This window comes from Anabrus simplex, chromosome 5 (genome assembly GCF_040414725.1).
Source record: "Anabrus simplex isolate iqAnaSimp1 chromosome 5, ASM4041472v1, whole genome shotgun sequence".
In the NCBI taxonomy this organism is placed as follows: Eukaryota; Metazoa; Arthropoda; class Insecta; order Orthoptera; family Tettigoniidae; genus Anabrus; species Anabrus simplex.
Window position 1 is genome coordinate 393,930,898 of NC_090269.1, and position 26,622 is coordinate 393,957,519.

The 26,622-nt window shown below is 38.5% G+C and overlaps 1 protein-coding gene across 1 annotated transcript; it reads right to left on the bottom strand.

The window, feature by feature from the left end:
* LOC136874991 (uncharacterized) lies at positions 1-26,622 on the bottom strand. Its single transcript, XM_067148701.2, has 3 exons — positions 26,468-26,622; positions 17,551-17,737; positions 1-412 (listed from the first exon to the last, which is right to left on the bottom strand). The coding sequence occupies exons 1-3, from the start codon at positions 26,585-26,587 to the stop codon at positions 183-185; spliced, it is 537 nt and encodes a 178-aa protein (XP_067004802.2). The 5' UTR covers positions 26,588-26,622; the 3' UTR covers positions 1-182.

A 26,622-nucleotide genomic window follows, 5' to 3' on the forward strand; every position in this document is an offset into this window, starting at 1 on the left:
TCTAATTTATATTTCTATATATTTATATCATTGCGTAGATATAAAAGATATTCTAGACATGCTATTTTAATGAAGCATGCTAAAATATATCTTAATTACTATAGTTCATCATTTTACATTGAAATGAAAAAGTGGTAACTTTAAATGAACTGTGCTATTTTGGCTTCTTGTAGCTCTGTACATTATGGGGGCGGACAGGTAGCCTCAGAATCCCACTTGAAGCGATGATCATGTACCGACACTCCTGCAATCTCCTTGGCTTGATTGACTTCTGCTATTTTATCCGGGCTTATTGGCAGCACCTTACTTAGCAGTAAAAGGCCAGGTTCCGCATAACTTGGTACACAAAATGCCAGCGCCAAGGTAGTACCATCTGCAGACAGGTAGATCACCTGGATTGAGCGGTCTACAACTGAAACAGAAAGAAGCAATTGGACGACCGTCCTCGCAAAGGCTAATGTAATTATTTTAGTTGATATGAACGAGTAATTAACAATTTGAACCTGATATATATCAACTCATTTGGCAACATAAATGTCTCCGCAGTTCAATTCATGGAGTAGTCCATTAAAATAGCTCTAAATATACATAAATGTGTATTATCGAAAGAACAAAATTGTCTCAAAGCGTAAAAACACGTAAGGAAAGTACAATAAGTACAGAAAAGATGTTTTTTATCTTTACAATTTGGTATATATTCCCTTTCCTAACATAGTCTCCGAAGCTCAGGCGGCAATGAACCCGCATCTCATCGTTGGTTTCCGTGGTTGAAATCTCGCTCACTTCATATAAAGTTTGTGTTGGACAATTCGGAGGTTTTTCTTTGGGTACTACGGTTTTACATATTATATTCATTCCAGCAAACCCTCCAATACATTTTAATTTCGTCTGTCAGTCATTAATCATTGTCCCAGAGGAATTTTGACAGGTTTCGGCAGCCGCTGAAGTTTATAACCTCGCCGGTAGATGGCGACTTCATTTATTCAATTTCCGACGTGGTTGAATGGCTGGAAACAGGCTGCTTGTTTTTATTTTCATTCTCTACCCTACAATTAACCAGTTCTTATCTAGTGTAGTACACAATTTCTGCAGTAGAATTAAACTAACTTTGTTGTTCAGACTTGTACAACTGGGTACGTGAGAAGGAGAGCTGTATTTGACCAAATGGCAAACGAGGGTAAGGTGGAGCACGACGTTGATTGACTGCTATCAAGAAGAGACCTAGACGTGCAGCTTTAATGTGCATTTTGAAGCTGTCACGGTTGATATCAGGATCACAACGTTAATTTAGTAGAGCAATTTCTTTCAAAAGGTACCAACAATAGCAATAATAATAAGAAATAAATAAAATAGTAATAAACATATTATTGAAAAAATAATCTAATCTAGGGGTATCAAAATGGAATCGCGTAATTTATGACATACTGGATACAGATATATATGTATAATATTACCTTTAGTCACAATATATCTGGCAGGAATGCTAACATAACTTAATCTATAGGAAGTAAATTTACCAATTAAAAGGTTGTATCAAAGAACACGAATTTCCAAAATATACCGATACATTTCATTCAGTACAAGGGTGAAGAGAAGTAAAATTAAGAAAAGGAAAGAAACGGTCCATGAATGTGAAAGGAGAATAACGACGATATTTCTACACAGGCACTGTTAAAGTTGAGTTGCTGAATATCCACTGGATATAGAGTTGCTAATCTCTTGTGAAAAATCTAAGCAAGATAAGCTGCGATGCGAAGTCCGATAACAGATTTGAGCGTGTTTACGTTTTAACCCTAAACCAGAAGGGATTATCAAAGTTGAAACTGCCAGACATGTAAAATCGACAATAGTGATGTGCTTAGTATCATCATAGGCTGTCGAGTACAGCAATTCTCTCTTGAGCGCATCAATGTTCTCAATTATGGTTCCTTACGGGGGACTGGAAATACATGCAAATATTACAATTTCACCATCTTCTGTAGAGAAGTCTAACATAAGGCGACCTTAAAATTAAATAACCGAAAGATTAAAAGAGTGATCAGATTCAAATGTCCGGTTGATCACGGAACTACTACATTTTACAAATGAACGAACCAGGGCAGAGAAATGGGATGGAAGAAAACTTACAAAAATTATTTCTTTTGGAGTAACCACCTAAATTTAAAACTTAGGCAAGAAATGAGCAAATGCTTTACATGACTATCCTTGCGATAAGACGTTGGAACATGGACCCTCAAGAGAAAGTCACTGACATGCTTGGAATGATCTGAGATATGGAACCATTGGAGATGTTTCGTGATTTCCTGGATTGCTTGACTAAAGCACGAAGGAGTCATGGGCAAGTCGCGAAATTTCCTCTTCCTTGCGTAATGCCCGCAAATCACATAGTTTCGAACCAAGGCAAGTCGCAGGCCATAATGGCAGGCCATATTTCCTACTACTATTCACAATCGAGTTCGGGGGCTTATAATATGACGGCAAGCTCAATTGGCAACTGACATTCACAATAGTGATGGAGATTTTTCATTATGGAAAGAGTCCATATATCCTAATACCATTCACAATCGAGTTCGGGGGCTTTTAATATGACGGCAAGCTCAATTAGCAACTGCCATTCACAATAGAGATGGAGATTTTTTAAATAACTGGTCCCTGTTTCCTAATACCATTCACAATTGAGTTGGAGAGATATGATTTTCATCTAGAAATGCAGCGCTTTGTAGTGTATAGAGAAACGAAGTACGAGAAAATATCACAGGACCAAAGTTGATGATCTATGTGGCGATTCTGCTATCTGTTTTGTAATACGACTTGCCGTTTAGCCACCAATTACCTCGAAACGAAAGTCTGCTCGGGTTAAAAATTGACTCCTTATTTCATATTTTCCGGGACAAAATGTTATACATTTGTATATCTTGGAATTTCTCCTCAAAGGAAGGATTGTTCAGGTTTCGTAATTAGCACTAGCAGACATAAGGAGTAATTAAGGAAGGAAGTAATACAGTTAAGAACGTTGAAATTAATAGAAAGAGGATTATAACTGAGGACAGCCGGACTGGACAAGTATGGAAATATCAAGTGGGTGTTTTGGAAAATTAAATTCCCCTCACTAAATTGTGATTGTGTGGGATACGGATAGAAGAATGCGGTAACAGAGGGGAAATTTAGCACAGGGATTCGTATGTAAAAAGATATGAAGGTGATTTATTGTGTATTTACTTAAACCTAAATAGGCAAGGCAGAGCAAGAAAATAAAGGGAAAACAGAAGTAGAAGAGAAATACAGTAAAAATTATAGCGAATGCCAGAAAACAACTTACGACTTGAAATAATGGGCTACTACAGTTCAAGTACTAACATGCGACCTTAGTGCTCTACATCGGTATTCAGAAAATATCCCGCAGAATGGCAACTTGATGCCTCTCTCGCTTTCACCCAAGGAAAAACCACGAGATTACAGGAATGATGACGCAAATAGCATTATGTTACTTGTCTGCTGGCAAGCAACAGAAAAGTTGCCATAGTAATCTGCAGGTTCGTTGCCGATCTGTCAGTCACTCTATGCAGTGCATGAAACCTGCAGAAAATAGTAATTTTCTCCGTCATTTTAAAAGTAAACGAGAGCAATTTTTGAACACTACCTTGGAATCCATTCCATTCATTCATTCATTCACCTATCCATGAAAACACCTTTTTACCAATTCATGCATAAAGCATGTTTTAATTGTAGGTTACCTCAAAGTACTAGCGACACAAGCGTAAGCATTAAATAAACTTAGGAAAGGGAAGATAAATGTTGTCCCACACTGTTAACGTCTAGGACAAAATAAAGTAGTTTTAGTCAAATAATTATAATAGTTTCTGACGATCAGCTGCTCATGAATGGGAGTATTCTATTCTTTTGTATTGTACGTGACAGGGACATGAACTATAGGCAAGTGATCAAGTGGCCGCGAATTTTTTTGTCTGGTAGTGAGTTCGCGTTAACTCGAAGCGTGGAGCGCCCTTTCACTCAAGCAGAGCTAGGGAATCCCTGGATGAAAGTAAGGCAGAAGTTATCCCCACCACATGCTGTTGGTGTTTGGGAGGCGTACACGTATTGGCATTGTAATCTGGGAACCATCTTTAAAACAGCATGGCCAACTTCGTTTTCGAAATTAAAGGAATTAACTATATTAATAATACGGCACTGTACAACTATTCAAAAGAGTTGTTCGCGATTTGCGAATTAATTTAGAGTGTGTGACGTCCTTTATGGTGATGATTACATAAGAGTGGAAAGTTGCAGAGACCATGAATAAATGTCTTGACGCCCATTTCACAGGGGGAACTCCGTGAGCGAGCCGAAAAGTTAATACAGTTTTTTATTCATTACAGGGGATTCTGCAATCGAATATCGTCCGGTTGAGTTTTAACCATGTTATATGATCACCGCTGACCTGATTATCGCACTATTGCGCTTCAAATATACCGAGAATAGGGTGTACAGGAAACTTGAGAAGGAAAAACGTCTCGGCTAATATAAGGTTTTGGAAGCGTCATCCCTGGGCAGTATGTGCTTTTGTCTCGTGAGAAACAGGCGTGTGACCATCTCGAGTAACAGAGTCCTTTGTATTCCAATTTTTTCTTTAAAGAATAACAGTTAATATCTTAAACGATTTGTGTATGAGGGGAAGTGATATCGGAGATATATAAGAGTGCGCGATCGCATTATCGGTCATAATTATGAGTACGGACTCAAACTATTATTGTTATTATCGTCATCACTAGAAACAAAGAAGGGACGATTGGAACCCGTATGATAACAGTTATAGCGAGCAGAGAGACAGGTCTTGACACTAAGATGTCACCAATGAAATAAATGTGGGCGTTTAATTAATAACCCTGTATGTGTATTTTGATCCCGGGACCTTGGATCGAAAATGGGGCCGTAAAATGCGTGTTTGAAGCAGACGTACGTAACGTGCCTAACTGTGTGTGTTCTGTGCCGTAGACCAAAGAGATTCCAGTGCCAGGGATTATGGAGTTTCATCCTAGGAGTTCCAGTTCGGACCTGGTCATCAAAGCAGTCGACAAGGAGGCTATGAAGCAGTAAATCTTTAAGATGAACGTCCCGTAGCTACACGAGGTGTCAGGAGAATGAGGCTAAGTACCCTTATTTTACTAGCATTACTCGTAGTACAACTGAATATCCATTTAAAGTTCATTAATTTGTAAATAATAAATAGATAGGGTTTCTTTCTTTTAATATATACAGTGTTCAATTAGAAACACGTCTGAGTGAATTATATTTTGTAAATACAGTAGATTTTATTTTATTTTATTTATTTTTATTCATTTTTCATTTTTGAAATGTTCTCGGGTTTGTTTTTACATAGTTGGACTTAGAGTAGAATGGTTCGTGGCAGTAGTGTCCACTGGAATATTTTCGTATGTTGATTGGCACTAAACCAGTGGTATCATCATGCATGCTAGTAGTATTTTGATGTAGTTTAGCCGTCGGTTGGAAGGAACGCCGGAGTGAGCCGTCGTGCGATTCGAACCAAGTCCTTTCAAATAGCTAGGCGACAGAAGGAGATCTTAAATTGATTCAGAAATTAAATAAATGGTCGTGGGTTGAGAAGGTAGTAATGTCATCCTCGAACTTTGTAGAGCCTTTGATGGAAGTATTTTAAAAGCTATTTTTTTCGTAGTGAGTTTTTGTGTCAGTGTAGAGGGAAAAAGTAACTAGGGAGACAGCAGAGATTGGAAGCTGGGACTCTGTGTTGGAAAGACTGAACACCCACTGTGAATTGGAATACGGGACAGAATTCCTCTGTAAACTAGTATATTGATGGGTTAATTACAGAAGAATGGAAAAACAAGTTGAAGCTGAGTTGGGAGAAGATCAACTTGGCTTCAGAAGAAATGTAGGCACACGTGAAGCAATACTGACTTTACGTCTGATCTTAGAGGATCGAATCAAGAAGGACAAGCTCACGTACATGGCATTCGTAGATCTAGAAAAGGCATTCGATAATGTTGATTGGACCAAGCTATTTATGATTTTGAAGATGATAGGGATCAGATACCGAGAACGAAGAATTGGGAACATGCATCATTTTCAAAAATATATTTTTTGAAAAGTACACCAATGAAATAGTACGTAAACGTATTACATTGTGGTATGTTGCCTTGTTTTCTACCATTAAAAAAATATTTAATAGTGCCTTTCCGCAAGGCGAGTGAAACGGCCTCTGACGTAAGCGGCGCGCTGTGACGTCACGATCCAGTACCGCATGGAGCTCTACCAGCCGTTGTGCATCAGCCGTTGCTAAAAGCCGATTGTTTATTATTCATGATCGCGAATAACTTCGAAATGACAGAAGAAACGTTCAAAACAGCACAGTCAGACAATCTACCATGTGTAGATGTCATCATTCTTGAAAAATGTGACTTTTGTGGTCGCAGAAATTCGCGGATAACAAGCAAGTTTGTAAGTGTCGTCTTTTATATACGTGCAATGTACTGTAACCCATAGTATTAGGATAACAACTAACCTGGATAGATATCACATCACTTTCAACATTTCCTTCTAGACTGATTCCCCTATTAAAGAATAACATTACATTTTCGGACTTTCAGCATTAGTAAAGTAAGAAATCGGATTTCAGCACCAACATAAACATATAGGTAGCATTATAGTACTAGTCCGCTTCTGTGGTGTAGTGGTTAATGTGTGCCACTCCCGGAGGCCCGGTTTCGATTCCCGGCTCTGCCATGAAAGTTGAAAACAAATAGTACGAGGGCTGGAACGGGCTCTACTCAGCCTCGGGAGGTCAACTGAGTAGAACGGTTTCGAATCCCACCTCAGCCATCCGCGAAGTGGTTTTTCGTATTTTCCTACTTCTCCTCCAGGCACCTAAGGCCACGGCCGTTTCCTTCCCTCTTCCTTGTCTATCCCTTCCGATCCTCCCATCCTCCAACAAGGCCCCTGTTGAGCATAACAGGTGAGGCCGCCTGGGCGAGGTAATGGCCCTCCTCACCAGTTTCATCACCATACTCAAAGTCTCACGTTCCAGGACACTGCCCTTGAAGTGGTAGAGGTGAAATCCCTCGCAGAGTCCGAGATAAAACCAACCCTGAAGGATAAACTGATGAAGAAAGAAAGAAAGAAAGAAGGAAAGAAAGAAAGATCATAGTACTATAGGGCTATAATCTATCATTCCCCCCCCAAAAAAAAAAATATTTATGGTTGGGACAACTGGCCTACCCACTTCCGGGGCCCTTGAAAGAGAATTAAATATCTTTGTGGAGGGAAAAAATTAGACATGATAAAGATAAATATGACTTCATCTAGTTTTCACAAGTCGGGCTGAGTGGTTCAGACGGTTGAGGTGCTGGCCTTCTGACCCCAGCTTGGCAGGTTCGATCCTGGTTCAGTCCGGTGGAAGTTAAAGGTGCTCAAATACGTCAGCCTCGTGTCGGTAGATTTACTGGCACGTAAAAGAACTCCTGCAGGACTAAATTCCTGCACATCGGCGTCTCCCAAAAATCGTAGTAGTAGTTAGCGGGGCGTGAAGCCAATAACATTAATTACATTTGACTTTTAACAAGCTGAGCATATCAGGAAAGAAAAGTGTCCTGGTGACATTTTAGTCGCTCAATACAGGAATGTCTTTGGGTGCTGTGACTTTTACTTTTCTTTTTTTTCTTTTTTTTCTTTTTTGCTTTACGTCACACCGTCACATATAGGTCTTATGGCGACGATGGGACAGGAAAGGCCTAGGAATGGGAACAAAGCGGCCGTGGCCTTAGGTGCAGCCTCAGCATTTGCCTGGTGTGAAAATGGGAAACCACGGAAAACCATCTTCAGGGCTGCCGTCAGTGGGGTTCAAAACCCACTATCTCCCGGATGCGAGCTCACAGCTGCGCGCTCCTAACCGCACGGCCAACTCGCGCGGTATTTTTTCCCTTCGGTTTATTGACTTGGCTTGTATAACCTAAAACTTAGGCTAAGTAGGATAATATTTTAAACACCTACATCACTATTTTCACCTGTGTGCAATTATGTTATTTATTTCATTAATATTATGATAATTATTATAATTGAGCATTGTTAACTTATAAGATCCCAACAGACAAGCATTGGTTTTGTGTAGAGTTATACATTTGTTAAATTCACGTTGTTTCCTTTCATGATGTACACGCCTATTCTTTGTTACATTAGAGTATTTAGATATAGCCTAAATTTCTTTACCAATTAAGCTCTTCAATAAAGACATACATAACTGTCCCATGCCAAGATATATTGGTAGAATTAGAGCTGTCAAAATGGTTCATAACCCCTTTGATTTATTATCTTGACATGGATCACCCAAAACATAGGTTAGGTTTGGAGAATACTTTAATAATCAGCATTATTTAATGCACTGTTTATTACTTTCATATTCCAAGATGTAATTGAAGCGTTTAAATAAAGCATCATACATTAAAATTTAAAGTTTTACCACTAGAACAAGCTGACATGGAAAAGTGATTTGAAATTCAAACAAATTCATCTTACGTTAAAATCTTCAAAAAAATAAACTGTAGACTTTTCCGATATATCACCAGCATTTCTCCGGCTCGCCAAAATCCATTTCTCCCTAGTTTTAGCGTCTTTGGAACATTTATAAACAATTTGTTTGGTATGGTATGCGATGTGCTATTGCACATCGGAACTCTACACCATTTATAAGTTTTCTGCCTCACTTTCTGCGCAGGATTCATTTTAAGTCTAAAATATACCACTCAGATTATTATCCAATGTATAGACCTCGAATTTAACCATACCAGACACTAACATAAAGTAGAAATACGCGAAGTGTATCCTGCTTCTCACAGCACACTATGTGTTATTTCGTCTGCTAATTCAGTCAACCTGTACGATGACGTCAGACCAATGAGATCGCGTACTTGCGTGACGTGACATTTTCGTAGATTTTTATCATGTTTGGAGTTATTATTTGTACATTCTGATCACATTTTTGAATTCTGCATGAAATTTTGAATCAGATTAGCATATTTTTAATTAAAACCCCGGATCATGCATGTTCCCTATTATCTACAATCTGTATAAAAATCAGTCTGCAGTGATAAGAATCGAGGGCTTTGAAAAAGAAGCAGCAATCCAGAAAGGAGTGAGGCAAGGCTGCAGTTTGTCCCCTCTCCTTTTCAATGTTTACATAGAACAGGCAGTAAAGGAAATCAAAGAGAAATTTGGAAAGGGAATCACAGTCCAAGGAGAGGAAATCAAAACCTTGAGATTTTCCGATGATATTGTTATTTTACCTGAGACTGCAGGAGATCTCGAGAAGTTGCTGAATGGTATGGATGAAGTCTTGGGTAAGGAGTACAAGATGAAAATTAATAAGTCCAAAACAAAAGTAATGGAGTGCAGTCGAACGAAGGCAGGTGATGTAGGAAATATTAGATTAGGAAATGTAGTCTTAAAGGAAGTAGATGAATATTGTTACTTGGGTAGTAAAATAACTAATGATGGCAGAAGTAAGGAGGACATAAAATGCAGACTAGCACAAGCAAGGAAGAGCTTACTTAAGAAAAGAAATTTGCTCACTTCAAACATTGATATGGGAATTAGAAAGATGTTCTTGAAGACTTTCGTGTGGAGCGTGGCATTGTATGGAAGTGAAACATGGACGATAACTAGCTCAGAAAGAAAGAAAATAGAAGCTTTTGAAATGTGGTGTTACAGAAGAATGCTGAAGGTGAAATGGATAGATCGAATCACGAATGAAGAGATACTGAATCGAATTGACGAGAGGAGATCGATTTGTCTAAATTTGACGAAAAGAAGAGATAGAATGATAGGACACATCTTAAGACACCCAGGACTTGTTCAGTTGGTTTTTGAAGGAAGTATAGGTGGTAAGAACGGTAGGGGTAGACCAAGGTATGAATATGACAAGCAGATTAGAGCAGATGTAGGATGCAATAGTTACGTAGAAATGAAAAGGTTAGCACAGGATAGGGTGGCATGGAGAGCTGTATCAAACCAGTCTATGGACTGATGACTCAAACAACAACAAGTATGAATTTATGAGGAACGATAATATGAAGGCTGTGAATGTAGGCAAGGTTGTATGTGAGAGTGAATTTCTGCGCATGAATGAAAATGTGTGTCGGCTGACCGACTGGGGCAGATACATACTTATGTGGCAGGGGAAATGCCCACAAAGGGGAGTCCTGTAGAAGAAAGCGATGATTATTTTGTGAGGCAGAACAGAGCCAGGGTTTTTGACAGATGGGTCCCCTTTCCAAGACGTGTGATTTAAGTGTTATTTGACTCATTTGGAAGATTATCCTTTTCCTTAAAGTACTTTGGTCAGTGATAGACTAAATTAGCTAGTGTAATGCAGCTATTCTTGCATGAATATGATAGTTTGGACTTCCAATGCCCATCTGCGGATTCCAGTGATCACATGTTCGAACCTCACACCGTGGAGATCAGTGTTCATTTGTATCTATTGTATTATGTTTTGTTTTATTTGATTTTTAAACACAGTTTCCATTCCTAGGATTGAGCGTATGTATGCTGGGTTCGAATCTGATTCAGAGCATTTCATGTTGCAATATTCCTGTTTGTTTAGAACGTGTTCTTTTAAATGGATCTAATAATTTCTTTATAAATTTGGATCTAGGATAGTCTTCACTCAGAGTTATGTGTTAGTTATGTAAGTATGCCCCAGTGTTAATGGGGATAGTTTGAATTATTTATATGTTTAATATTCCGTATGTACGAGGAAATGATCAAATATGGTCAAATTGAAACAATCTTCAACATGTTAACTGCGAAACTTGTTATTACTAATTGTAAATTCAATGAGGTATATTTGCGTCAATTTTTACAATCATCAGCAGGTTAATAAACTCTTTGATTCTAACATTTTTAAATAGTGTTCTCATTCAAGTTACGTGGTATGACACCCGTATTACCCTAAACTTTATTCCCCTAAGATATTTTATATATATTTATGATGCCTACTTGATATATACCTAGTTAACGACCCGGTAAATCTATCGCCGGAGACTTCATGGGTAGGGGGCGGGTTCAATATACTTCTAAAGGACGTGTTCACCCCTCGAAAATTTTCCGTAAAATGACCCCGAGGATTGTGGCCGCACTAAGTATATTTACAAATTATTCCCGCCGTAAACCTAGGGGTGAAATTTTTCCCAACAACACATTTTCATGATGTTTTAGTCTCGTTGTCGTGCTGGTACTCAAATTATGCGGAAAAATTCGTTCATCACAGATTCAATCTCCAAATTAACATGTTCAAAAACCAATAAAGTATTGAGAACCGTGAAGAATGTATATATCTGGCGACAAAACTCCGCTGGGATTGACACGTCTTTTGAACAGGATCCTTCCTAGAAAACAGGATAAAACGCTCTTACCTGTTGGGATGAATCCAACCTGCAATAAGACGACCGAATACAGAAATTTCCAGAGCTCAAAAATTGTGCTCCTCCTTGAAGGTTACCCAACCTTATAAAATAAAATTCTCGTCTTAGGGACCTCTAAATGCTGGTTTGAGTACAATAGAAAATTAGAAATTCCTTCTCTGAAACTGAATACATAGAAAGCTTATACTGAATACTGTGCAATATGCAGTGCAAAGCATCTTGTAAAACCATTATGTTGCTTAATATACAACCTTCTTCTTCTCCTTCTCAACCCTAAGTTTGTTTGGGAAATATCCAAGCGTCCACAAGCGTGACCTTTCTTTGGCAGACGGCTTCAAGTGGCAATGCCTATACTTGCCTTTAATGCTGTCTATTAACTTCACTGTATGTCTTACATTGCTCATTCTGCCTTGATGTCTACCTTCAAAGGGGGTGATACAGCAGTCAAAATGACGAAGCAAGTGACCAACGAATCTATTCTTCTATTGCTTAAAGTTTTAACCAAAGTGCGTGTCTTGTTTGCTCTTATGTGACACTTATCATTCCAAGACAGGATGGAAGGACAACACCACATCTCAACGGCCTTGTATTTCAGCACTTCCGCTTTTCACAGGATCCATGTTTCTGACCCTTAGCTTACAATACTCTATACAAAAATTTCACGCTGTGCTATCGTACCTCCGTGCCTATGGTCTTAGATGTTAATAGACACTTGTTTTTCAGAAAGCTTCCTTCGCCTTTGTAATCCTGGCGTTTTCTTTTCTCGTGAATTTTCCGGCAGATGTCAGAAGCAATCATATGCGATGACACTTGATTCGTCATTATGTCTGATGCATCATTCTGTTTGAAGTAAAACAGGAAGGTAGAAGTAGCAATGGAAGACACACGGTGCAATTAACAGACAGAATTAAAGGCAAGCACACCTATTGACACTATTATTGGTAGCTAACATGCCATTATAGATTCTTATATACAGGTGATAAATAATAATAATAATAATAATAATAATAATAATAATAATAATAATAATAATAATAATAATAATTGTGATAGTCCACATCCTTGACTTAAGCCTTTACTAAACTTGCTTCCCCCTTTCTTTTGGCTATTAATGTTGTACTGGTCTTGTAAATGTGGTACAGAGTACTTCTGTCTATGTGATCTATTTTCAGCTGTGTAAGAATTTCAAGTAGCATATTCCAGTTTACGTTACCAAGGATTTTATCTATATCAATGAATGCCATCACCATTGATCTGTCTATCTGTAGAACATTTTTGATAATGACTCTAAGAATCAGAGAGGCTTTGTGTGTCCTTCTCCCTTCCTAAACGCAAACAGTTCTCCTGAAAAATTATGGCGTATCTTCCTCTCTATCCAGTCGTATATAATTCGAGTTATGATTTTAGCGTCATGGGAGACGATTCTCAACGTTCTATGACCTTCACACATCTGTGATCTATGTCTATTAGGGATAGGAATGAGCATATATTGCTCAACATTTTCGGGACTCCTTCTGTTGAGTGAGTGGGCTGTTTCCCCAGCGCTCTGAAGTAAAGTTGTTTACCATGGGTTGCGCGTTGAAAATTTACCGGACAGGGAGAAGAATGCTTTACGGGCGGATAAAGCCATCCTTCCCGCGACAGTACGGTCTTTCCGGATTTAGTAATTTGTGGTTCCTGGCAGTTTTTATAGCGACCTTATTAGTGTTATATTGAAATAAGGACCTGCAGTGGAGTGTGATGTATAGGATTCACAAAAGTGACGGAAGTTAAGTGTTCAACGTGTAGCAGAAACTTAAAGAATGGAATCAAGTGTGTGGGCTCCACTTCGGCTGTGCTAAGGTGAAGAAAGAAGGTTGTCCGGACAACTTTTGGTTTTGTAGAATTTTTGACTGTGTGAAAAATATGATGGAAGCAATCGACGCGAGAGACTTTAAAGTAGAAAATCTAGAGCGAACGCTCTCGGAAATAGAAAATATCATAAAAATGAAAAAGGAAGCCGAACCTAATTATATTCCTAAATTTGACTCAGGGGGAGGAAATATCACGTGACGTACTAATTATGGCTGACTGGATGATATGCTCAAGAGCTGATACTTCAAGGAAGACTGGTAAAAAGGTACACTGTTACCCGGGAATGAAAGTTAAACAGCCGTCTCAACAGTCTGAAAGAGTGAAAGGTAACGGTAATGTGCATGTGTTAGTGTTTCATCTTAGAAGAAATGTGTCAGTAGACTATTCAATGGGAGAGGTGCATGAACTGGCGAATGCAGATAAAAAGAAGTTTAAGAATGAGAAAATAATACTCAGTGGCGCAGTGCAAAGGAAGAGCGTTCTTTGTCTTGCGTCCCATTAAGTACTTTTTCGGTTTTCGAAGATTAAATCACGTAAGAGTTTAGGCACGGAACACAATCTGATGTTAATGAAGAGCCAGCCGAGTTTTAGAGGAAAGGTTATAAAATATATGGAACATCAGCAAGTTGGACAGTGAAGGGCAAGCTTTAAATGAGTTGAAAGTAAGACACTAAAGAAAAATTTGACCTCAGAAAGATGATAGAAAGTAGGGTACAGGAGAAATGGTATAAGACACAAAAGGAAATAATTCTAATGGTTGATGAATGCTTTGGAAGACTGGAGAAGACTGTATACCAACCTCGGATCACAGGAGATATACTAGAATTAATGAAAGAACGTAGGAAGTGCAAAGCGAGAGTAAACCAGGAGGAATATGCAAGGCTGTCGAATAAGATAAACAGAGGCATGGAGAATCCGAGAAGAATGAAATGAAGAGAAGTGCAAAGGCATAGACTATGCAGAAATATAAAAGCCAGAGAACATACTCCGAAATAGGAAATCATTTCGGGGAAAGAAAATTTTGAACACCATGCGGAGTAAGAATAGCGAAGCCCTAATTGAAGAATAATTATGTTGTTCTACGTTGGTAGGAGTACACAGAAGAAATTATAACAAGGAATTCTGGTTACAGATGTCCTAGAATTTGAGGACCGAGTGAAAGTTGTTGAGTTAGGATCACCAGTACTCAGAGGAGAATTTGATAAGTTTCCCAAGAGCTAAATACACAGGAATTCTTCAGGGCCAGTTGAAATCCCTTCAGTTTATCATTATCATTAACTTTCATTTATATAATTCCCACAGTTGATCATAAATATGTATTTTATTTCATAATCAGAGTGCCTGGATGTGGGTATGTAAGTTTGGATTAATACTACAATGTTAGATTCTGTATTTAGCGTAATCATGATAATTCTTTTGCCTGTTCCTATACACTTTGAACTTGATACGCTACACCTACTGTTCCCTTTACAAACCCTGAATAAATAGTTCTTGTAGTCACCACTACATCTCACTTCACTTAGTCCTCTATTATATCTTAAAGTTTATGTGATTTGTGTTTTTATGTATGTGTGATTTAAGTGTGGAATATTGTAATTCAAGATTTTTGGTCGGGATATTTTAACTTACGGCCTTATTTTGTAGAGATTTTGAACTTGTGCATCAGTGATTACTGTTTGTGAGTCAGTTTATGTTAAATTTCATAGTAAATTATTTCAGGTTTATATAGTGCGAAATTCTAAATGCTTTCCTCTTCCTTCTTCACATTTTCCAGTTTTCCGGACCTTTCAAACGCTTGACCATTCCGCGTTCATATTCTACAGACTTGATTATTTCTTTGCATCTTTTTGTGTTGTCCCCATCGGATTTCCGAATTTGGGACTATATTACCTCCGTATATTAATTTAACTTGGGAAGATGCATGTTTATTCTTGCAATATCCTATGAATAGTTAATGCAGTGATTTCCATTCGCCTTTTGCAAATAAGTTAGAAAAAACGTCCATAATTTAGGTATTTCAATGCAGTCAGTCAATATACCATATTACCATGCCATTCGAATAAAATCGTGTTATGCCAAAGGACTTTTTTCAAATCGTAATATGCCAAAAGCCCGGTCTAGAAAGCCAAAAGTAACAGCCGCGAAGATTCGTCGTGTTGACCATACGATACCTCACACTCTTCAGGTCTTCGGGCTGAGCAGCGGTCGCTTGGTAGGCCATGGCCCTTTGGGGCTGTTGTGCCATGGGGTTTTGTTTTATTATGTCAAAGGACTTTCTTCAAATTGTATTATGTAAAAGGATTTTTCAAATTGTATTATGTAAAAGGATTTTTCAAATCGTATTATGCCAAAAGGCTTTTTTCAAATCGCATTACATCAAAATGATTATTTAAATCGCGTTATGTCAAAAGACTTTTCTTTCTATGTTTACAAAAATTAAATTCTGAAATATTTTGATATTCTGTGGTTTCAGGGTGAATGCGAAACCTCCGCCTGATGTGTTGTTTCCCGATTACTTGCCTGGTTCGTCTACAAGATTTTTTCATCTTTTATAATTTCGTCTAGTAGGAAACATACGATTTTCGGCAATTTTCACCTGACTGGAATTGCTCCGTCTTATATCTGAAGAAAGTCTACCGCAAATTTTAAAAAGTAATAGCAAGTAACCGCTGGTTTGTCACAGAGCTGCCCAACAGGGCCGTAAGTCTCGACATCTTTGAGAGGATTAGCCGCCCTTAAGGACTTTAAAGGAATTGCTCGTGTAATGATACGAAAGCTCATCCATCTGTATGAAAAACGGTACCAGATAACAGATTGCAGTGTGGTACATGAAAATACCTGAGTATGCTGATGATGGGAATTTCACTATGGAAGTTCAATCTGAAGGAGTGAAACGCTCGATAACAGAGATGAATTCAGCGACTGTGAAAATGTACAGGTACCAGATCACTTATTGATCTGTTCCTCTGTGAAGAATACGTGTTCAAGGGATGATGCTAAAGATGCAAACAAGAAAGCTATAACCAGTCCTACGAAACGGCAAATTACTATGCGATCTGGCAACACTTCCTCTACCAACTATCAAAGTTTTAATTTTTATACGAGATTGAGAATAATGAGAAGGGTGTCCTTGTGTGCAGAACTCATTGTTCATTTACTGTGATGAAATGTTCAATAACATTAAAGTATAATGTGATATTCCTTTCACTTTCCATACAATTGTTACTGCTGGTTAAGGTAATCGAATATACCGTGGAGTGCGCCCCCTGCCAGCAGCGGCAACACAACATAGAGTGTAGTATACCCCTGCCAGGAGCGGCAACCCATCGTAAAGTACAGTGCACCTCTTCCAGGAGCGCCAACACAACATAGAGTGTAGTATGCCCCTACCAGGAGCGGCAACCGATCAAAAAGTACAGTGCACCTCTTCCAGGAACGCCAACACAACACAGAGTGCAGTACGCCCCTACCAGGTGCAACAAGCCAACTGACTGTGGAGTGCGCCCTTGCCAGCAGCGGCAACAAAACATAGAGTGCAGTATGCCCCTGCCAGGAGTGGCAACCCACCGTAAGGTACTGCGCATCCCTAGTATGAGCGATAAGCCAACATACAGTGGCGTGTGCCCCCGCCTGGAGCGGTAACTCAACATTATCTGACCTGTTGTGTAGAAAGGGACCCAAAGTCGTCAATAGAAACATTCAAGGAAATCTGAACAAAAGTATCTGGGTATAAAACTTGCATTTATTTCTTGTGATTTCTTGCGCTACCTAAATGTACTTTTAACAAAGTAAGTTAAGCAGCTGTTCGAGCCTTCGCCACTCGATGCCATGAAAACGTTTTGCAATTAGTGATAAAATTAGTGAAGATTGTAATTGACTTTTTCTCAAAATACGATGTTCTTAATAGCAACATTTAATAATTAATATATTCTGAAGTATAGCATCTAGAAACATGAACCACTTTTTCTAACGCTCAGCATCCCATGCCAATTTTATAACTACAAAAATCTAAAAAAATTAAAAATATAGGTCCTTTCTGCACGAAGTGTCGCATATTGTGAAAATTTGAACTTAAGCACCTGGTATGTCACGAATCATAGACGGAGTTCGAGCCCTGTGCCGCCCTCTTACCGTCACTGTGCCTGTGAAGGCATGAGCCTGACAGCTGGTGGACATTTCTTACGAGACCTGAGGATAGAATTTCCCAATACCCAGTGTTGTGACTAGGATACATTTTCATACTAACAAGTATCTTGCCATGTCCCAGCATTCTCTGTCGTGAATATCCTGCTCGTTGTTACGCCATCCATCTCCGCTGTTGCCTCGAGGGTTGTTCCATTGATTTTAATAAAGCTTGTAATGTAACAGTGACTCCTGTCATTGGTGAATCTGACTGGTCCATGTGCCTTTCCCACGAACCAATCACCATACACCTGAAAAGAAATCAACAGACAATTATTAAGGAAAGAAGGCGCTTAAGGATCAGTAAATGTAAAATGGACACTAGAGATTTTGAAGAATATTCCAGAATTGATTCATTATTTTATATTCATTCATGCGACATGCGTACCTCTGTAACAGCACCAAACAAGATATCGTCGGGAATAGTATTTAAAAGAGTTTAAGATGTTTCTCAATAGCGTCTTACAGTGCAGGTTACGGATAGTACCGTACCTGTGTGGATTGTATTGACATTAACACCATGAGAAATACTTTTTAGAAACGAGCATTGAATGGAAAAGAACACAGCACCTAACATTTATTTGAAGTGAATATTTTTTAAATTGTTTTACGTAGTTACATGGAAAACTGTACCTCAGTAGGGGATAACTTTAAAGATATTGAATATCATGAACGAAATGTATGATTCTGCAGTTAACGAATGAAGAGTCAATGATATTCTGTAATCAGCACTGAAGTATGACAAAGCTACGTGAAAATGAAAATCCACAGCCTGTTTACAGTCATTGAACCAGGTCAGGAATGGAATGAATGAAGCCCCCATCTGGCGGCGAGGATAGGAATAGTGCCTGTTCAACTCCCCTGGTGCAGTGATTAATGAATAACGGATGAAATGAAATTATATTAGAGAGTGTTGCTGGAATGAAAGATGACAGGGAAATCCTGAGTATCCGGAGAAAAAAAACTTGTCCCGCTTCCACTTTGTCCAGCACAGATCTCACATGGAGTGACCGGGATTTGAACCACAGAACCCAGCGGTGAGAGGCCGGCGCGCTGCCGCCTGAGCCATGGAGGCTACTAACAGAGCTACGTACTATCTCAAATTGTGTTCGTATTGTTTCTTAATAGTTTAATAAGGAATGTACCAGGTGGAAGGGGGAAAGGTAGTCTATGGAGTATGAGGGAGAGTCTTTTAGAGCTAGAATTTTTTGATGGTATCTGCCTTTCTTCTGAGAAACTTAAAGACATGAAGGGGAAACTTAAACCACCACACGAAGGGGCAAAACCGGCTAACTTTAACATCACTGTAGATAAAAGCAGAACGATGGGAGTTAATGCTACTCTATTATTGCCAATAAGATATGTGCTGGCGACTAGGAATTAGAATTAGAGGACTCCTTTACTTTCTTGAGAAGGGTCGTGACAAGTGGCAGAAGTATTGATGAAGAATTAATTCTCGGATTAGGGAGACAAAGGGGACCTTTACACTATTATACTGCAGTGGAAAAATACATGTCCGTCATTTCATCATCAACGTCAACTCTGCTCTCCCATGTATGAGTGAAATGCAGAAATTTACCTGTCCACTCAGCAGAAGAATGCAAGAATTTGTGAAATTCTGTTTGCACAACATTTTAATATACAGCGTTAAAGAGCTTATCATAATTGGCTGGAAACCACGTCAAAGAGTATTCTGACCTCGAGTGCATTTAGTACCGTTTTGAAACGAAGCTCCTCATATGTTCTCCGTTACGTTGTTACTGAGTTACATGGGACGGAGCTACATGACGTACACTGGTCCCATCACAAGCGAGGCACGTAGTGTCCGCTATGAGGAGACTCAACATGGGTGGCGAAGCTGCTGAGAGACACCTCGGCCATGTCGAACGGCTGTTCAGGTGTTATTGATCATTTATGCTGTTCCAGGTCGTTGATATCATTAACCGGAGTACGATATGCTGCACATTTTACGTAAAAGTACAGTGGATTACGGTCAGGGGACCGAGGAGGCCAATCCAATGAACCACAAGGCCCGATGCACCGTTGTGGGAAGGCACAGTCCAAAAGCCGGCGTTCATGCAAACTGAAGTGGTATGGAGCCCCATCATACAAAAACCACATCGGGCAGCGAACTGCTCAAGTAGCAAATGCAGCGTGTCCCTTAAGGTTGTCAGATAATCTTGTCCATTCATTCGTGAGGTTAGTAGGTGTGGGTCAATGAATACAACACTACACATTTCATCCAAAGTGCTTTTGGTTATTAGATAATCCGTACCGTGGGAAATTTTAACTGCCCATGTTTGTAAGTCATGCAGTTTATGACGTCATTCTTCTAAAGCCCCTTCGGTAAAAAAAAAGAAGAACCTGCACGACAAAGACGTCAGTATGGTAGTGGCCATATGCAATTACTATGCCTCAATAATAATAAAATATAGCAACACATTGTAGGAAAAATTCATTTGGATGTGTTCCCTGTTTTGATCGTAAGATATTTGCTACATATTTTTTAGATTCACTTTCAATGTGTATCTAAGCATTTGTGTTATTCAGCAGAGGTCACTGATCTTCGCTGCTCAGCTGCTATTTGAAATTCCGACATCGCTTCTTTTGAGCACGTCTCCACTGAACCTAGACTTACATTCATTATTACTCTCCGAATCCTGGCGCTGCCGGAAGAAGTAGTGGGATCAGGGCGTACGATGTCGTATGACGTCGACATTTAAAGTTCTCTAGTGACACATTTGGTGTTTACCCGACAATATTCATTAACTCAGCCACAGACGCCAAAGAGAGATTGGTTTTACTCTGCCATCTAGTAGGCCTACAGTAAAACAGAACGTGGATATTGTCGAGAAGACAGGCAGACGACGTACGTGAGGCCATACGAATACTTTTCAGCGTAGACAACGCGTGAATGATAAGAAAATTTTTAAGACGGTTTTAGTTTTTGGATGGGACACGTATTTCTCCGAGAGTATTTAAATACGATTATGTTTAATTTCTCAATTTACGGATAAAGGAGGACGCTACCTGTTGGGAAAAATATGAAAATCTAAACGTAAATTTCATGAAATAGCGTTTCAAAATAAGGAACAAATTGTGCTACATATGTGACGACACACGCATATTCTGTTATAACATGGCGCTGTGTTATCTCATGCGCTCAGCTGGAGGTTGCCTGACGTTGTGAATACATCGTGATCGGTTGTGTAGAATAACACATTTATTAATGGAAAAGAAAGATTGGTTAGAATTTGGAATGAAATGTCCAAAAGGAAGAGCTGAAACGATAAAAGTGGATGATCAAGGAATAAAAGAAATGAAACGAAATTTATTATCCACTTAATATTTGACTTTTATTTATAATAAGTAAATCGACGAAATGTTCAAAACCCTGCGGCCCTTACAATATTGATAGCCTACGGCCAATTGCTTTTGAAGAGCGAACGATGTCGTACGATGTCAGCATGTAAAAGATCTCAGGTGACACATTTGGGGTTTACACGAAAATAAATAAAACTCATCAGTAGTCACCCAAGAGAGGTTCAGTTGACTCTGCCATCTAGTAGACCTAGAGTAAAATCGAACGTCGGTATTGACAACCAGATGTCGCCAAACTAAAATGTCTGCAGTATAATTACTCGCAATGAGTGTAATTACTCGCTTAAACTGGCATCGTAGTCAGGGCCAGTAATACATAGAATACTTTTGTTTTATTGAATTACCATTCAGTTATACACAAATTTCAAGTAATTCTAAACCTGATTTTATAAACTGAAGTGCCTATAAAAGTAAAAAAAAAAGTAAAATTATGTAATGCAATTGGAGAAGAGACGACTCTAAAACAGAAGATGTGAACCTGAACGACTTTGATCTTTACATACGTGAGTTTAATGTAAATTTGTGTAAATACCCCGTGGGTTATATCGTTCACTACCTTCTGCAGATATTGGTATAATTATTTAATTGTTCAGTATTTAATAATAACCATTTTATATCAAGCCAAAGAAAAACAAGACATAAGTGATTACATTTTGTGCGTCCGATTGTAAAATGTCATAGCCTATGATATATTTGGCTGGAGATTTATCTATTACATGTTCAGTTACGATAGATAATAAACTAGTTCATTGAACTTATCATGTAGAATTTGTAGAATTTCAACCCTTACGTGAATGATCAACTGAGAGTCCGATGATACATTGTTTTTCTACTACTAGCAAAATACCTGTGCTTCACTACGCTTTTAAATGAAAGTTATTATTCAAAGTTTTACATTTTTGAGAGTCCACGGTCGGCCGAGCCTATAAAATACACCCCTAATTCGTAAATCAAACGTATTTCAGGAAATTATTATTTATTTTCTGATCTGACACTCATGTGATCCCTAAAAAGGAGAAGTGGAATGTTTCAAAATTTTTCTCTTTTAACATCTGGGACATAAAAGCCACCGACCTGTGGAATTTCGATTTTGTAATACGAATATTAATGGAGGAATGAATGCCCTTTTAGTGGGTGGGAGATGAATGTTTTAAATATTTATAACTTCTACGATATAGTAGAACATATTTCATGCAAAATTATAAGTTTTGTCCGAAACTTGGAACAGTTTAGGAAGAATGGATGTCGTGTTTTTTGAGATTCAACACCATCTAAATATCTTAGGGGAGAAATATTTTTCAGTTTACACCTAGGACATAAAATATGAACTTTCTCGTAAAATTACAACTTTGTTCGTCGAATGGCTTTGGAGGAATGATTAATTTCGTTCCATTAGCTAACTGCCATTTAACGCTGCAGGAACGTAACGTTTAAAACTATTTCCTATTTCACACCCAGGATTTAAAGCATATACCTCTCTTTGGAATTTTGTCTTCGTACGTTAAACCGTTTCGGAAGAGGGAATATATATGCTCTTGAACCTTAACTCACTTTTAACTCCCTAAGAGGTTAAACGTGTTTCAAACCTCCTGTTATTTCACACCTAAAATATTCTCTGAAATTTTTACTTCGTAATACAAACTGTTTCATATAAATGCCTATTTTTATCAACATCCCTCACCCTGCCTTTAGGGGTGTATCCTTTTAAGACCACATCTTATTTCAAATCTAAGACATATTTTATGTTTACTGACCTCTGATAAAAATCGGGATGAAACCTTCATTATTATTGAGGCCTAGTATGTATATGTATTAAGCTTGCGGAATTCGATTAGTAAATTCAGAGTTTTAACTCCATAAAAAATAGAAATTCAACGTGCGCAAGGAAACGTACACTAGGTACCATTAATGTTCCTCCAGTCGTGTACTAATTTAAAGATTACTTCAGATAAAATCTGAGTTTTAATAAATCGTTTTTGGCAATCAAGAAGAAAAATCAGAAATTCGGTTGAGATCCATGGGTGCTGGGAAAACTTAGTTTTAGAACTTCAAAAACTAATCTTGTTCCCAATCCTTAAATACGTGAAATATTTTTAATTATATCATATGTGACACCTACGTCATCGAAGATCTTGTAATATTAACAATTCATACGTCAAACTGTTTGGAGTGATGAAGAAGTTTGTCAAAAATCTTCACCAACTCCCACTTCTCAGCGAAAATCCCTTAGGGGTGTATTGTTCTAAGACCTGTAATTATTTAAAATCAAAAATACATAGGATCAAACATCGTGTGAATTTTTACCCTTTAATACTTTTGTCATGAGGCGCCTAATCCCGATCAAAACCCCTTAGATATATGTGGTTTTGAAGACAACTTCTTATTTAGGATCTAAAATGTACATGAGAAACAATCGTGTGACGTTTCAACGTCATGTGGCAAACGGCTTCAGAGAAATATTTATGTTTGTCAACGGACCTCACTCCCCAGTGGTGCATTGTCTGAAAACCACTTCTTATTTAAAGTATAAGAGTATAAAATATACGACTAACCACAAAGTGAAAATTCAACCTCGTACACCAAGAGATTTCAGTGAACTGGTTTTTTTTTTGACGTACGATTCATGACAAATTGATAAGCATGTGTTGTGCTCGGAACAATTGGGAACGGTTGTGTAAATATAATCTCACTGCGTACAGGGTTTGCATTCTCTGCTTCTTCAGTGAGTCTTGTTGAACGCTTTCATTATTTCCATGCTGTTACAGTAAGACTGCGTAACCGAAAAAATTACGCTTTCGTTTGCGTTCGTGTTTCAAGCAAACGGATATTCCTAATATTTGTAAGTTCCTCCATTTTCACTTACTAATCAGTCACAGATAATCTGTCGCCCAGATTGCAAAATTTTCTATCGACTGTTCACCAAGTCATTTCTGAAATGATTTCAAAAAGTAGGAAATTCATAGAACATTTCCCTTGATAAATGATTCCAATACATGAGGTACGTGTGAATTTATGTATGGCAGTGCTGTAATTTTAAGCTAGTTGTAAGCTCAGCCAATAGTATTGTAAGCTGCAGTGTTAAGCACTGGAAATAATTAAGGTGTGTGTGAATTTGTATATGCATAATAAACTAGTACCATTTCTTGTAATGTTTTCCATCCATGGAGCTGCGTATTGCACTCTTGTACAACCTTCTGATATATACTCCCCAAGGACTGACTACACCAGAGGACTTGACAAACTTAACACTTCTGTGCTGGCGGATGGAAATTGTACCGCACCTCTTCAAGCAACGAATTTAGTCTCGGTATATCCCTTAATAATTTCGCGGAAAATAGAACACTTACAAGACACTTTCTTAGCATAAAATATATGTAAACTGAATTTTGATAAGGTTTCCCAAATTGTTACCCCTCTGCATCGCTATTAAACCGATTTATGTAAACTGTATCAGTTGTCTTTAAAGTAGTAGGCCTTTTTTTGAACGTTGGTACTTTTCTTCAGTTAATATGTTGATATGAAATGAGGTAATGAGTCGTAGAATGAAAATTACAAGCCACATACATGAATTAATAGTTTTCCTATGACAAATTAAATGTACCTTCAAATAGATATTGATGATCTAGAGTTTATTTCTTTTAGTTATTCGTTTTGTGTTGCACTGACACACACAAATCTTGTGGAGCAATAGGTTAGGAAAGAAAGGGCTAGGACTGGCAAGGACGTGACCGTAGACATAATTAAGGTGCAGTCTCAGCATTTGCCTGGTTATGGCAATGAGTAACCACGGAAAGGCAACCTCAGGGCTGCCGACAGTAGGGTTCGAACCCACTATTTCCAAATGCAAGCTGACAGTTACGTGATCTAAATCACGTATTACATTCGCTCAGTTGAAGTAGTATTCAATAAAATGTCAATTTAGTAATACAGTAACTTGTAATTGTATTATATTATCCATTGTTACACAAGAATATTGCTTCCTTCTGCAGTTGGTTTAAATTCGCACCAAATAAGCATGATTGTTGTTGCCACGTTAATATAGGAGAAGATTAGCATAGGGTGGGAACTGACCCTGGTCTCAACTGAGGGGTAGCCTCAGCATTTGCCTAGTGTGAAGATGGAGAAATAAGGAAAAATAATTTCGGGACTGCCGAATGAGTGGTTCAAATGCTCTGTCTCACAAATGCAATCTCACCGCTACACTGCCGAAATCGCTAAGCTAACTCGCTCGGTATGGAAACAGACAGCCTTTTGAAGTCAAAATTATTGTTGCTACATATATTTCTCATGATGGAAATATATCAGCATCAATATGTTAGCCTGTTGTATTGGAAAGGTGGTGGCATACAACTGTGTAGAACTCGCTTCGCGAGGCTAGGCCAAGGTTAGTGATTTCGGAAAAAAAGGCTCTGCCCTCGATCATCGGTTTACGATCATTTTTAAGCCATTTATAGTCTATACGTTCCGATAATTTGAGAAAGAAAGTCATTTTAGGATTTTATCGCACTTTCGTTTTCTCAGTTGTCCACTATGTATTTGATTTTCTTTTACCGTAGACTTGCAGAACTCACTCGTACAAATCACACGACACTTCATATTGCGTGCAACAAAGTCAGAGTCGTGAGTGAGCTGCGGTGTTAGCCGCGGGACACGTCGATTAGAGTATGAGAGGGCGAACTGAAAATAACCAGGTATGATTTTAAAAAGTATAGAATTTACTTTTTATTTACAAAGGTTAGTCACTTTCTATTTACTCTCCATTAACACTAATACATTCCTTCGAAGTTTTTCCACTGCCCGAAACACCTTTCGTATTTGTCTTACCTTGACGGAAGTGTCCCGTGAAGCACCGCCTTCGATTCTCTTTTCACCTTCGGAATGTCTGCAAAACGTTTTCTTTTCAGCTCGCTTTTATCTGGGGAAACAAACTTAAATCACAAGGTGCGAGATGTGGTGAAAAGTATGGGTGAGGAAGCGGTGGCACAAAGTACCGCATAGAAATGTCTGTGTTCATTGGAGCATTGTCATGATTTAAGAGCCAGTTCCTACTCTGCCACAAGTTTCCTGTCCTATCCTGCCGATTATTTTACAATCAAGTTACTAGTGCTATATTACCGCATGTCGGCTGAGTGGCTCAGACGGATGAGGCGCTGGCCTTCTGACCCGCAACGTGGCAGGTTTGATCCTGATTCAGTCAGGTGGTATTTGACGGTGCTCAAGTACGTTAGCTTCGTGTCGGTAGATTTACTGGCACGTAACAGAATTCCATCGGGACTAAATTCCGCCACTTCTGCCTTTCCAAAAACCGCAAAAGTAGTTAGAGGGACGTAAAGCCAATAACATTATGATTATCATTATTTTCAATATTGTTATTATTAACAATAGCAGACGACGTCATACAGTTAAAATGGCCTCACTTCTTTACAATGAGATACTGACCATCGGACGTATTTTCTAGAAACTGTTTCTATTTTAAAACATTCGCGTGTTTAGTGACACTCAGGCACAGGTAAATTTCCGAAACTATACGTGTATTCTTTGAGGAAAAAGTCACCATCATGTGAGAGTTAAAATAATTAAATCGAAGAGCTGTACCTTACCTTATCCAAGTCGATATCACTTAGTGCTTGAGGATCTGTACATGTCACATTTTCTGCGATGACAGCCCCAATGCAGAGCACGCCAAACAGGAACAACTGAGCGTGGCAGTGCAGAGCCATGTTTAGCGAATGACGCCAGTTGTTAAAATTCTCGT